This window comes from Limulus polyphemus, unplaced genomic scaffold, assembly GCF_000517525.1.
Source record: "Limulus polyphemus unplaced genomic scaffold, Limulus_polyphemus-2.1.2 Scaffold358, whole genome shotgun sequence".
NCBI classification, from domain to species: Eukaryota; Metazoa; Arthropoda; class Merostomata; order Xiphosura; family Limulidae; genus Limulus; species Limulus polyphemus.
Window position 1 is genome coordinate 604,745 of NW_013665968.1, and position 15,042 is coordinate 619,786.

The following is a 15,042-nucleotide window of genomic DNA, read 5'->3' on the forward strand; positions in this document are numbered from 1 at the left end:
TTAATTAAACCTAACGTAAGTTTAGTCATAACTACCTTTACCCTACTACTATTTTTACTTATACTCTTCCTACTACACAGTAGGTTTCGTAGTACTTATATATATATATATATATATATATATATATATACATACACAGAAGTTGAGTGCATTGCATTACATTAAAACAATGTCACCATGTCATTATAGTCTAATGTTGCTATGCTCTATCTAATGACTGTCAATTTTAGCAATGGCCATACTTTATTGTATGTCATAATTTATGTTGCAAAAGGTTCTGTTGTAAGACTGTCATGTTTAGCCATACCCCTCTTCTCTACAGGTTTCCATGAGCTATTTAATATTTGAGGACAATGGATTCCTAGTATCATTTCCACAGTCCAATTATTAAGAAATCCATGTGTGCTGCATTCAGTGAACTGACCACTATGGAGACTCTTCTTGATTATATTGTATACTGCTGGTTGGGCATGTAGTTAGCTATTGTTACTAATCTTTGTGTGCTTGGATTCTAACCTGTTCCACTTTGCTTACTATGGTCCTGATTCCTCAAGTTATCTATATTCCTTTGTTTTCCAATGTAAATAAGTCCAAGGGATATCTCTAAATCCCTGATTTGAACTTATCTTTATGATGTAAATGTATGATTAGCCAGAAAGGACTATTACATACATTTCCAAAAAGTTATCAATTTTTAGTGCCATCGTACTACCTATGAAACATCAAACAATGCCAAAATGTAGTTCTGATGCAAGCCATTCAACTGTTAGTGTGTTTGTCATGACTTGATGATATGCATACTCAAAAACATTTTAGTATAACATAATCAAACCTATAGAGAATCAAAGTGATAATATTTGTTTAATCATTTCAGAACAAAAATGACTTTCTGAAAATCTTTTTTTTATACTTTGTATCTACTTCTACAAATAATTATCAAATTTGGATTTATAACAAGCTGTGTAAAATATGGATCTTTGATTTTAAATAACTTTTTTTAATGTGATCACTAAAATCATCTCGAGTAATACAAATGTACCATCAATGAGCTATAAAATAACAGTGCTGATGCAATACAGTCTTATACATGCCTGAAATGTCTCCTTCGTTGCTTTCATTCATGAATCAATAAACTGTAACATGCCTTTTAATATGAACGTATTATATGTTAAAAACTGTAGCTTCAACTAACATCTGGTAAACACTAGCATTTTCTTGTAAAAAAAGATGTTGCTTTCTTGAGACTAGGTGTTTATAATCTCATAACTCTACTGAACTTAGCAGGTAATGTTTCTGAACCAATTAGTCAAATCTCAATGGAAAGAAACTTTTCGTTTAATTGAGCAAGACTAAATAGTTATTATGATTAATCTAACTATTTTTGTCACCAGCAGTCCTAGTATATATGAAATGTTCCTTTAATACATTAATCATTATTTGTCAACCAATACTTCTGATACTGTTATAAACATTAAAGTTACTCAACCTGATTGTTTTGACTAAAAAAGCCAACAATATCATTCTCCCAATCACACAATACTGTGATCTGGACCTAAATTCTAGGCGAGATGTTTATTGTTAAAGTTTAAGACAACAGGATATTACTTTAATTTCCAATTATTAGGAATTTATTCTATTTTTGCTGGTGTCTCATAAAAATATGAAACAAATGAAATGATTCATGTGTTTTAATTAATATCTCGATATTTTCAAAAAAGCAAGGTAGGACCACGACTAAAATGCTTACTTCTTAGTAAACACATTTGTTGGGAATACCAAATATCACTTGTCTTAGTAAAAATTTGTTTCTAATAGATCTGGTTCAATCAGTTTACACTTCCGTATATATTTTTTGTTACTATTGTATGATAAATAAGTGGACATACCAAGAGCTAGCACAGAAAAGTAACTGAACTGAAGTATATAACAAATGTCAAATCAGAAGTTAAAGACAAAAATTCTAGTTATTGGGTCGTTTGCAATTTCGTAAATTTTTCTAACAAGATAATTCAAATTTATTAATCAATTTACCATAACTTAGGTAATATTCCAGGCTGCTTCTGACAAGGTGGAGCAATTGTTAAACATATAAATATAGAAATTTTCTAAAGATCCACAGCTATATACCTTCAAAAATTTCTATATTAAGTTTTATTTCCTCAAAAACTTGCAACTTGTTCAAGCTCTATGATAATCCAACCATGGCTTCAAGTGTTCTAACATTGAAGATTACTAAAATAATTAACTACATTTGAAAAGTTTAGAGACCATTTATATAGTTAAATAAAGTTGTATACACATTGTAAAATTGCTTACAAAATTACAAACAGCTGCATGAACATAACTTAGATCATATCTATGAACCATTTATTATTTCAGCAAACAGATGAATGGGATTTAGATAATAATTTTGTTTCAATCATTCATTTACTGTCTGCACTCAGTTTATAGCAAGAGTTCATTTTTGTATTTACAGTGTGTTTAACACAGAAGCATTTGTAATAAGTTTTATAAAAATCCTTACCAATTTTCCATTTATGAAAAGAATATTTTAAATTTAGAAAAACAAATTTAGAGTTTATTGACAAAATATGTTAAGCAATGGATGGATCGTGAGTCTTATTATGTAGAGTAAAACTATATTTCCTATCATGTGTTTATGAAATTGAAAATGTTTTGCACATGTCTGAAATTATGTAATAAACTGTCATTTTCATAATTATTTACATCCAAATTTGTTTTCTTTTTCCTATTAAAGTACACTTTGTTACACTGTATGTAACTCAAACTCCATTTTCAAGTGTGTGTGCATATAGATGAAACATTGAGAATTCTTTGCATGTGTATTAAATCTTAAGCTCCAAACTTACCTTGCAAAGTACAAACAGGAAATTTACTTTCATGTTTTGGATAGCTATTTTCTTCTTCATTCAAAAATCCTGATAAACTAGAAAATTCAAAAATATCATTTCATCAAGTTTAGTAATGTCTTAAGTGCATCATTCCAAAAACGTTAAATTGATGGAGTTCAGTAATAATCTGATTTATAAGAACAAAAAATAAAATTAGGTAACAGAAGACCATTTGGCCTATTGAGGGTCAACCAACAATGACCCAAGGACAACCACAATATAACCCTGTGAATCCATAAAATTATCCAACAAAAACATAAAAGAATTCAAATTACCAGCACACACACCACCAGCTGGCAAATCATTCCACAAATTAAAACTTCTACTTGAGAGAAAAAGCAACTGCCTAATAATAGCTTGAACCAGGTCTTATACACCTTATACTTATCTTCTCAAATATATATATATATGATTTCATTTACTGCCTTATCATTTCAACACTCCAAGAAGCCTCCCATCAGCATTATATTCAAACCCCTAATAATTTTACACATCTGACCAAAACTTAACAGAATACTTCAACTGAGGCCTTATCAAAGTTTTATGCAATGTGATGATAACTCCCTTTTTCCTGAACTTAAAATTTCTGTAAATATTACAAAATTTTATTTGTTCTTTTTTAACATTTCTTAACATTCAACCAATGGCTTGAGGATTTTATAAATCATCACACAAATTCTTCTCACTCTCCACAACACTAAATATTTCTTCTTCACAAAAAATAAAATCCTGCCCAATTTCTCTAACCTAAATGTATCACTTTACATTTATCAATATTGAAGCTTATTCTCCCCAGATTAGCCCACTCAATAAGACTGGCCAAGGCTTTCTGCATTGAAGAGATTTTTCCAAAGTATCGGACTTACCTAGCAGTTTAGTAACATGAGCAAGCTTGCAAAGCTTACTGCTTATAGATTAGTCTCCATTACTGACACATAATAAACAAGTTTCTAAGAAGGAACTCACTAGTCAAAATTGGCCAATAATTTTTCCCTTTCCCATTTAACAACTCATACACACTACATTAACAACTCCTGAGATACAATGTCTCTCATAAGCATTTAGATTATTTCTGACAAACAAATGAATTTTCTCTCCCCTTTTACACAGTTTCCATCATATAACTTAAAACCCAAATTCAAATTATAGTAATCATGACTCAGTAATACCAATGATATAAAACTTGCAAAGACCAAACCAAAGCTATTAATTCTGTGCTGCATTTATCCCTAATATTAATTTAAAATAGCTTAAATCATTCATCATGTGATGACTGAAAATATCACTATATTTTACTTTTCAGTAACTAATAAAGAATATGTCTTTATTCATATACATTATTCTAAATTGCAAGTATTTAGTGGCATCTTGTAAATTGGATCTTAAAAGGTTATAAAGTTGCACTAATCCTCTACTGTAGTCAAAATTTACAAACAACAATATTTGTTCATATGGTTAGCCCTATTTCTGTGTCAATTCCTTCTGGAGTGGGATCATACTCATAACAAGAGGTGGTACTGAAACTTGCACAATTTAGTATGAGTTGGAGATTTATCTATCTTAAAAAGATATTTAATGTTAATGTTAGTAATGTAAGGAATGTGGAATACTTCACTAGGACTCTGGTCTGATTTAACTGTGTGGTACTTCATTATTCTTGAACTCATTTTTGTTCAGTGTAAACAGGTTTTTCATTTTATCCTGTTCTACCCCCACAACCAGTTAAGGAAGGCCTATACAAAACTGAAATATAACCAAGCCAGTAAGTCAAAAAGTACACTCACATTGTGTATGAATAAAAAATGTTTGTTTAATTTCCTTATGTCCATGTTCATTTTTCCCTCTGCATAAAATTTCTAGAACCTACTTTTTGTGGATACTTTTTATTTGAATACCACAATCACAAATCTTTCACAGACCAAGTTAAAATTATTTTTTAATGTCAAAAACTACTCTTAACTGTAACATATCCTAGTTTGAAAAATCCTCAAAGAAATCTCTTATTGCTTCCCCAAACACTTTATCAAATGACTGAAGACTGTTGCAGTAACATTGGTCTTATCTACCCTAAACCCATCCTAGAAATAAAGCCAATTAATCTGATAATTTAGACATATTCCCAATAGTTCCTTGTTAAAATTTATACCTACTGAAAACTTTATGACTACATCTAGTACAAGAAATAATTCCTAAAAAGGAAACATGGCATTTTCTGTCCTTAAAATTCTGCAATTGCTCTTTGTATTTGTTATTAATTCTCTTGATCTTCCATTACCAGCAATACATGTACCAATATGCACAACAAAAACCATTTTGTCTTTGCTGCAAGTCTGTTTACTGTTAGCAAATTCAGGCACTATTTCAGTATCCTCCTCTACAAAAGAATCTATGTTCAAGATAATTTTATAATCCCCTACTAAAAATACTTCATATTATTTCTCCCTCTTTCCTTCAGCTACAGCCAGAGTTTCAAAACTATTTGATATTGTTGCTTGTGGTTGCCTAAGAGAAGCTTCCTTTGCTATAGCTCATGGTTTTGCACCTTAGTATACCCTCTTTTTTATAAGGATCTGTCTTTAATTTATGGTTTCTCTAATCCTTTTTTACTATCCTAACCTACTACTTTCAAACTGTGATTTTAGAAAGTGTTGTACATTTTAAGTTTGTTAACAGGATCACTCACATCAGATTTTGAAAATATTTTGCTAAAAATGTAGTTAAATGAAAACACTGGCTCCTACAAAAGTGCAGACATAACTCTAATTACCCGAAAACAAAGGATAATGCAGCAATACAAAGGATGAAAGTTTCTGAGAAAATTAGAATTTTTTTCACATTTTTCTACAAATAATACACATAAAAACTTATAATCTAAAACTTAACTGAATTTGTATATTGACTAATAGAACAAAAAAAGTTACATTTCATTCTTAAAAGACAGAAAAACAATTTATATTAGTAGTAAAAAATTTATATTACTATATCTTGACTCCTAAAATAGATACACAATCCTAAATATTTTCAAGAGAAAAAACTTGACCTTGAAATCTCTTTACCATTTTCTAACAAATATATGAAAATTCAAAAGTTATTTAGTATATATATATACATTTTATAATATTTAGATTATGTTTACAGATAAAAGTTAAGTACACTTATTTAATTTTTAATACCTGTTTCATTGTTGAAATTATTCATAAAGTAGATTAGGTAGAAATCAACATGATAAAGAATCAAAGTGTTATATGCCTTCATCAATTTGATGATTTACCATACTCCTATATCTGATTCTAAAACAACAGTATGCAGTTTTTATATCACAATTATTTTGAAACATTTTTGAATGCTTATATTAAAAAATATACACATTTAAAAATTTTTTAACTTAAAAATCACATTTTTGAAGTGTTCAAGAATCCTTTACAAAGACATGAAGTGTATATACGTAACACATAATTAACATCATTCCTTCCCTAGACAGTGAAACTTGGACTGACGAGATTCATAATAATGGGCTAAAATGATTAGTCCAGCACAATACTTTCATTCAAGGTTTTTTCTCAATGAGTGAATATTATCTTCAAAATGCTAATACAGTTACTTCATACTTTTATGTAAATATTTACAAACCATAGGAAAGTTAAATAAAATTTGTTCTTTTAAAAAATGAATTTATCATTTTACAAGTTTTAGAATAAGTTAAATAGCAGTTCAAATGGTTTTTAAAAAATAATTCAAAGTTGCACTCTCATTGCAACAAACTTTGAATCTCCCTCTCAATGGCATTTCCATAAAAATGCATGATTTGCTATTCACACATTAGTCATTAGATAGTATTGTAAGTATGAATGTTAAGAACAGCACAAGGATTGAGTATTATAGTCAAGTGAAACATACCTAAACACTCCAATTTTTCCATAATTATTTCCAGCTGCTAAATATTTACCACAAGGTGAAAAGGCTTGAGAGAATACAATTGTATAATGTTGTTTTAGAGCATCCATAATGTTGCATGACCTGAAAGAATTTATAGTTTTTAGAATCACATATAAATGTTTTAAACACATACAGATCACCCAGAGAGTTGAGTTCATTATATTAAAATTATTTTGGAGCCTCTACATGTTTTTACAGTCCATGTTGCCACATCTAGTCATGTAATATATGACAAAAGTGTATCTTGAAAATCGCCTTACAGCAGAGTTTCCACTGCAAAAGATACCATCATAAGGCTGTCATGTCCATCATGCACCATTCCTCCCTGTTGGCTTTCCATAAGCTGTCTAGTGTATGAAGATGGTTGTTTTTCAGCATCCAATAACTTGACCAGTATGTCTTTGTATGGGAGCATGAATGAATACCAGTTTTACTCTCCAACTGCTTGAAGTATGTGACAATTGAACATGAGGTATAACCGGAAGCCTTGTCTTGGTGAATCCATATCCTATTGGTTTTGTTACCAAACAAAAATCCTTCTTGATTATGTTGCATGCTGTTACTTGGAATATATGGATGGCTTTTGCCACTTACCTTTATGTTCATGGATTCTCACATGTTACAAAATGTCATACTTTTCCTTTGTTTTTCAATACTATTAAGTACAAAAGATATATATCCTTATCTTGAGACTGGCATGGTCTAGTGGTTAGGGTAGTCGACTTGCAATCTGAGGGTTGCAAGTTCAATTCCTTGTCACAAAACATGCTCATCCTATACAGTTGCCATCTGGGCCAGTCATCCAGGTGTGAAAATTCTTGACTTACAAAAATACTGTTCAACCCCAAACTAATTGGGATTTAGGTCATTCTGGAAGAGAAGATATATATATATATATCCCTGTCTTAAAAATTCCAAATTCCCAATCTGAATACGCAATCTAAGTACAGAAAAGGTTGCTACAGACACTTCCCAAAAGCAGTCAATTTTCAGAAGCCCCACACTATGTAAAAAATGCCATACATGTCAATATGCAGTTCCGACACATATCATTTCATCATGACTTTATATAGGCTGTGGCTTTCATGTAAGAATTTGATGATTTACATATTTAAAACTATTTACATAAAACATACTCAACCCTGTAAAAATGATTATGCATCTACATAGTGACTGTTACATCATAAAAAAACAATGGTGAAACTTTTTAATATGAAGAAAAATAAAACACAAGTAATTCAGCCCTAAAATGAAATCCATAAAAAAAGATAATACAACTTGTGTAATCAAAATAGGGTCATAAATATTTTAATTAACAGAAAAAGAAATGTGGGACTAAACAAAACTATTTTTAACTGGCAAATTGTGGATTTCTGAAGATTTAACTTTTTTTTTTCATCTATTAAACAAAAGATCATTCATTCTAGATGGGATAACTAAACTATGATTATGAAATATTAGATGTTTATCACAGCATAATCAGACAGTAATACACATACAATTACAAACACTAAAAATTTGTTACAAGTTAAATAACAAAGAGGCATCTTAAATTATTTGTACATAATGATCCTGGATCTCCTTTCTATCTGTTTAATAAATGTTCAGAACTAGATGGTTGCTTTAATAATTGCCATTTAAGTTTATAAAACAGCATGTTTAATGTTGCTTGGTGATGCCACAGTAAATCAATAAATATTATGTATCATATTTCTTTATATATTTTGCATATTTAAGTATAAATTTTACATACTAAACTTCACTGTTTTATTTTGGGCAAATGAACACTTATAGAACTCAGGCAATGTATAGAAACTGTATTAAAACAAAGTTCAGGTAATTCAAAAAGTTACATGTACAACAATATTATGTCCATAGTGAAGTACTAGAGCAAAGAAGAAATGTTATGTTCATAACGAAATACTAGAACAAAGAAATGTTATGGTCATAATGAAGTACTAGTGCAAAAAATACAATGTTATGTGCATAATGAAATACTAGTTCAAAGAACACAATGTAATGTTTATAATGAAGTACCAGAGTGAAGAACACAGTGTTATGTTCATAATACCATGGGAATTAATGTAGAAAAAATACCATATTGCTGATAAAAATTATTACAATGCACAAAATTAAAAAAATAATTGATACAAAATTACAAATAAAAACATAAAAAACTTACTAGCTTTTTATTTATGTATCTTTGTTTAAATTTTCATCATGACATATAATCAAAACTAGATTTAAATGAGACAGTAAGAGTTCACTGAGAGGCAGAGATTGAAACAAATTGCTTTTGCAAGGTACATAGAGTCAGTGCTATCAAACTCTGGTTTCAAGTGGCACAAGCAGATGAGAATGATGCCCATCTACCCTGAACAGGATGGCAGTCCATTGCAGGTTCACCTCCAGCCAACAACAGATATCCATCATACAGTTGGGTAGGCTGAACCAAGTGTGGTAAAGTGTCTTGCTCAAGAACACACCAGCATGAAACAGGCCAGACTCAAACTCACCACGAGTCCAAAGAGTGAAGCCACTAAGCTACACAGCCCTTCAATCACTTAACAATGTAATGCAAACTAAAATATTTGTTGAAACTTCTAAGATTTCAAATTTTTTTTATTAACATTATAGAGCACTATAAAAAGCAACAACTTTCAACATTTTTGCTTTTCAAATGCTAGAAGGATATTTTAAGTATCAAACTGATAGACAACTAATAAGTGTAACATGAGTCTAATGCCAAATAAAGCTCTATGTGCACACACAAGTACTGCATTATCATGTTCCTTTGACCTTGGATTGTCTATTGAAAGATCTAAAAAAATCAGTTTATCAAATACTAAGGATGTTTTAATAATTACGTTATTTTACAGTATGAGCTTTACAAGACTCAAATGTCCCACAAACAAAGAGCTTTAAATACTGGCCTTGGAACAAGCTGCCTTCAGATGTGGTGGATGCAGTTAATTGAAGGGAGTTTAAGGGAAAAATTTGATAAATATTTGCATGATAAGAGCTGGATTTAAGTTTTTTTTAAGGGTTTAGTGTAATTTAATGAATAGGACAGCCTAGATGGACTAAAAGGACCCTTGCTATCCTTTAGTGTTATGTTAATATGTACGATCTATCTCACAGTTTGACTATATGGTTTGCCTATTAATAATGTTAGCATATTATATATATATAAACATAATATAGATATTATTTTTGCTACATGCCTTACTATAAGACAGTTATTTTTACCATTCTTGAATCTTTAACTGCCGTACATTTAACTCTAATTAACATACAATAACATAAAATAGCTGTGCTCTGCTACAAAATTAAAAGGTCTCCTCACAATTCACAGAGAACAATCAAATGCCTCCATTACCCCAAATTACTTCTACAGCTACTCCAAGGGGAGGTATTTATCCCCAAAAAGCCTTATTGAGACCAAATTTAACACAAGTACCACAGGCAGGCATCCTTGTGAATGGGGGTATAAATAGTTTTCAAACATGGTGCCCTCAGGATCCTTAGAGGAAGCCAGAAACACAAAATCTAATGCCAGATTTGGGTTCAGTGACCCTAAAAACCTTCATGTGAATGGTCTATGTTATATAGATACGGCTACTCCTCAGGCCACCCCAAGTCTGACTAGCTTTAATGTTTTAGAAGTTAGTCTGACACTTAAAAACTTGTTGCTGTAATACTAATATATAAACAGTACTAGCATTATTCATTAGTACTAACAATTATTATAAAACCTTCTGAGTGAAGGTAAAGACGAATGTGTGATACTATGTCAATCACACTATATATGCAACATCCAGTGCTGATGACAGATGAGGCCTTTTAAAGTTTCAGTTTCACTCAATACCAGGTCTCATCAGGCCAACTGGGATATACTCATAATCATATACTGATGATATTTTATTTTTACTTATTAGAGGTCGTGGTACTATAATTTATAGTATAAAAACAAATGTTATGACATGAAGTAAATTGATTTGATTAAGTGTAACTATTATGAACTTTATTGAAGTCATTTACAAATCAGAATTAGGGTAAGAATAAATAATGCAATAATCATTTTATAATTAAACATCAAGTTACTATACAGTATACTTGAAAGTTTAAGTTCAAGTTAAAAATTACAGTTAAAATAAACTTAACAATCAGTATCATTCATATATGTTAAAATAATAACCTATAATCTAAACTATAAATTTGTTCAAATTATGATAAAACTCAAGCCGTAATTTTTTCTGCTTCTTTCCTAGTTTTCTGTGTTACAACTTACAAAATTCACAAACGTGCTGTTAATTATTATCAGTATCATACAAAGTAAGCCGCCATACCTTTAAAAACGAGAGCCCTCTATACCGTGAGTGATATTCACAGAACTCAAAAATTTTACTTTTGTTTGAATTTCAGTAATAAACCGACAAAAATAAATTAGAATGTTCTATACAGTTTTTTCTGTGATTAACAATGTGAATGTGTTATTATTTACATTTTCTACAAGTATTTTTTGAACCAGAATATGTGTGACATATAATCAGTAATAAACCTGGCACAGGACTTGAAAATTATGGCACACAAGGCCTATCCAACTGCACCACCCGATGTTCTCAAGCTGTTGCTGAAGGATCAGTTTGTATATGCCTTGGACAGTCCACAACTGAAGATACAAGTAAAGCAAGCACACCCATCTACTATACAAGATGCAATGGCCAGAGCTCATGAATTCGAATCCTACGTTAAGTCCAGCACAGAGGTACCAAGGTTGGTACAGTCATCAGGATTTAAGGCAAGAAAAGGGCAGCGCTCAGAGAAGTTTGCGGGACTTTGCTGGCACTGTAACAAACCTGGGTACAAGAGAGATCAACGCCACTTCACCCATAGTCTGATGGGATGGTAAAAAAGTACAACAGGACACTGAGACAAGAATTGGTAAAGTTTTGTAACAGCCGCCAAGATGACTGTGATGTCTTACTCCCTTCACTGTTGATGGCCTATTGGACAGCAGAGCATGAAGCCACTGGATACACTCCAGCAAAGTTGATGTTTGGTCGAGAACTTCGGTTGCCAGCGGACCTGATAACAGGACACCCACCTTATGAAGAGTTGCCTGAAAATGTGTCAGAGTTCGTGAAAGTGTTATCTGAAAGGATGGATGATATTCATCATCAAGTGCATTCAAACTTGAAAACGTCTGCTTATTCCATGAAGCTATGTAATGATAAGAGATCTACTGATGTCAGCTTTGTATCAGGAGACTAGGTGTGGTTGTATAATCCCAGGAAGACCAAAGTTGTCTTCTCCATGGGAAGGTCCACATGACATAGTGGATCGTCTCTCAGACGCGACTTTCTGAATATAATGTGGTCGGCGATGTAAGCCGAAGGTGGTACATGCCAACAAGCTTTAGAGTTATCATGGTCCAGGACATTTCAGTTGGAACTAAGTGAACAACAGAACAAATGACACTGGTGAAAACGTGTCACCTGAAAAAGCCACTGTCGAAGAAGAAACTCTACCCAGTTTAGAGAAGGGAAACAATGAAGCCGTTAATGAAGTTACTATCACTGAAGTGACTGTTTCCGACAATGGAACATTTCCTGATGGAGCAAATGAACCCGACGTTATGCAGAAGCCAATGAGACAGAGACCAGTATGAAAGAATATACGTCCTGTAAAATTAAGAGAGTTTGTTGTATTTTAATTTTGTGTTTGTAAATTCTGTACATTTAATTAAGTTATTGTTGGTTTAATGTAAGTGGTTATTGTTCGGGACGAACAATACTAAGGAAGGGGCAGTGTTACGACAACGGAAGTCACGCGATCCTGGGAGCATGCGCACTGGAGTTTCTTGAAGGATCATGAATTTTCCTGGCAGCTCTAGTTTGTTCGAGACGCCCTCTTTTTTAGTATATAAGCCTGGCGAGAAAAACCAGCGCGATTGAAGAGACATAGATAGATCGGCAGATAGATTGAAGAGATATAGTTAGATCGGCAGATAGACTGAAGAGATAAATAATTGAGTCAAGCGAACTGTAGCCACCAATAAGTAAAGTGTGTGAATCACTGTGATTTATAGCGTGTGTTATAAAAGTAGTTAAGTTTAACGTATTGATTGGAAATTCTGTGTATTACAAAGTTGTATCGAGGAAGAATAAACTAGTTTTAATTAAGAAATAACTTGAATCACTGAAGTTACTCGGAAATAATTTATACCGGAAATTAACAAACGAGCAGATGTGTAACAATAATAATGACGATAGGTAACGTACACTCAATAACAACAACCTCTAATACACAGTCTAATAATAATGATAATAGTTAACATAAAATATAATGATGACGTCATATTACGTAGATCTATTAATGTCAACAGCTAATACTTAACCTACTAATAATGATAATATTTAAAATAAATATAATAATGACGATAGATAACGTACACCCAATAACAACAATAGCTAATACACAATCTAATAATAATGATAATAGTTAATACAAATCCAATGATGACGTAATATAATGTAGAGTCAACAATGACAAGAGATAATAAACAATGTAGTAATAATGATAACAGTTAAAATAAAATTAACGATCACGTCATATAACGTCGAACTGTTAATGAGAACAGCTATACAGCTAATAATCTAAAAATACTGATAATGGTTAACATAAATCTAATGAAGACGTTATATATAGCAGACCCAATAATGACAACAGCTATTTCAGAATTATAAAATACTGAAAACAATTAGCATAATCCTACTAGTGACATCAACTAACGTAGACCTGATAAAGATAACAACTAATACACAACCGAATAATAATTATAACAGTTAACATAAACTCAAAAATGATGTCATATAACGTAGATTCAATAATGGCAACAGCTAATACACAATCGGAAAATAATGACAACAATTAACATAAATCTAATGATGACGTCATGTAACGTAGACCCAATAATAAGAACAAGTAATATATAATGTAGTAATAATGATAACCGTTAATATAAATCTAATTTTGACGTCATATAACGTAGACCTAATAAAAACAACAGCTAATACAAAATCTAATAATAATGATAACAATTAATAAAGATCTAATAATCACGTCATATAGCGTAGAACTATTAACGAGAACAGCTAACACACAATCTAAAAATAATGTAGACCTGATAAAGATAACAACTAATACACAACCGAATAATAATTATAACAGTTAACATAAACTCAAAAATGATGTCATATGACGTAGAGCCAATAATGACAGCACCTAATAATACACAACATAAAATATTGATAGAAGTTAACATAAATGTAATGATGACGTTATTTAACGTAGAGCCAATAATGACAGCAGCTAATAATAAACAACATAAAAATATTGATAGAAGTTAACATAAATCTAATGATGACGTTATTTAACGTAGACCTAATAATGACAACAGCTAATTCACAACCGAGTAACAGTAACAGCTAATATAACCTCAATAATGACGTCAACTAACGTAGACCTTATAATGACAACATCTAATACAAAATTTAATAACAATAATAATAGTTAACATAAATGTATTAATGACATCAGATAACGTATATCCAATATTGACAACATCTAACACACAATTTAATACTAGTGATAACAGTTAACATAAACCTAATAGTGACATCAGCTAACGCAGACCTGATAAAGACAATAGCTAATACACAACCGCATAATAATGATAACAGTTAACACAAACTCAATAATGACGTCAACTAAAGTAACGTACACCTAATAATGACAACAGGTAATACACAATCTAATGATAACAATTAACAAAAACCTAATAATGATATCAGATAACATTGATCCTGCCCTTCCGGATTAACACGCTCTTCAGATTTTTTGAGTATCTAAATACATGAACAGACTCTCCGGATATTTATAGTAACTACACGGATTAACACACTCTATAGATATTTACAGTAACTACACAGATTAACATGCTCTATAGATATTTACAGTAACTACACAGATTAACACACTCTATAAATATTTACAGTAACTACTCAGATTAACACGCTCTATAGATATTTACAGTAACTAGTCAGATTAACACGCTCTATAGATATTTACATTAACTACACAGATTAACACGCTCTATAGATATTTACAGTAACTACTCAGATTAACGCGC

At 31.1% G+C, this 15,042-nt stretch overlaps 1 protein-coding gene across 1 annotated transcript in view; it reads right to left on the reverse strand.

The window, feature by feature from the left end:
• The window catches only part of LOC106457660 (THO complex subunit 6 homolog), a 30,768-nt gene extending 19,575 nt beyond the window's left edge, over positions 1–11,193 (reverse strand). Inside the window, exons 1-3 of the mRNA XM_013917098.2 lie at positions 11,140–11,193; positions 6,810–6,929; positions 2,871–2,947 (exon numbers count right to left, since the gene is read on the reverse strand). Coding sequence (XP_013772552.1) covers positions 2,871–2,947; positions 6,810–6,916 — 184 coding nt within the window. The 5' untranslated portion in view covers positions 6,917–6,929; positions 11,140–11,193. The remainder of the gene's footprint in view (positions 1–2,870; positions 2,948–6,809; positions 6,930–11,139) is intronic.
• Between the last annotated feature and the right edge of the window lie 3,849 nt (positions 11,194–15,042).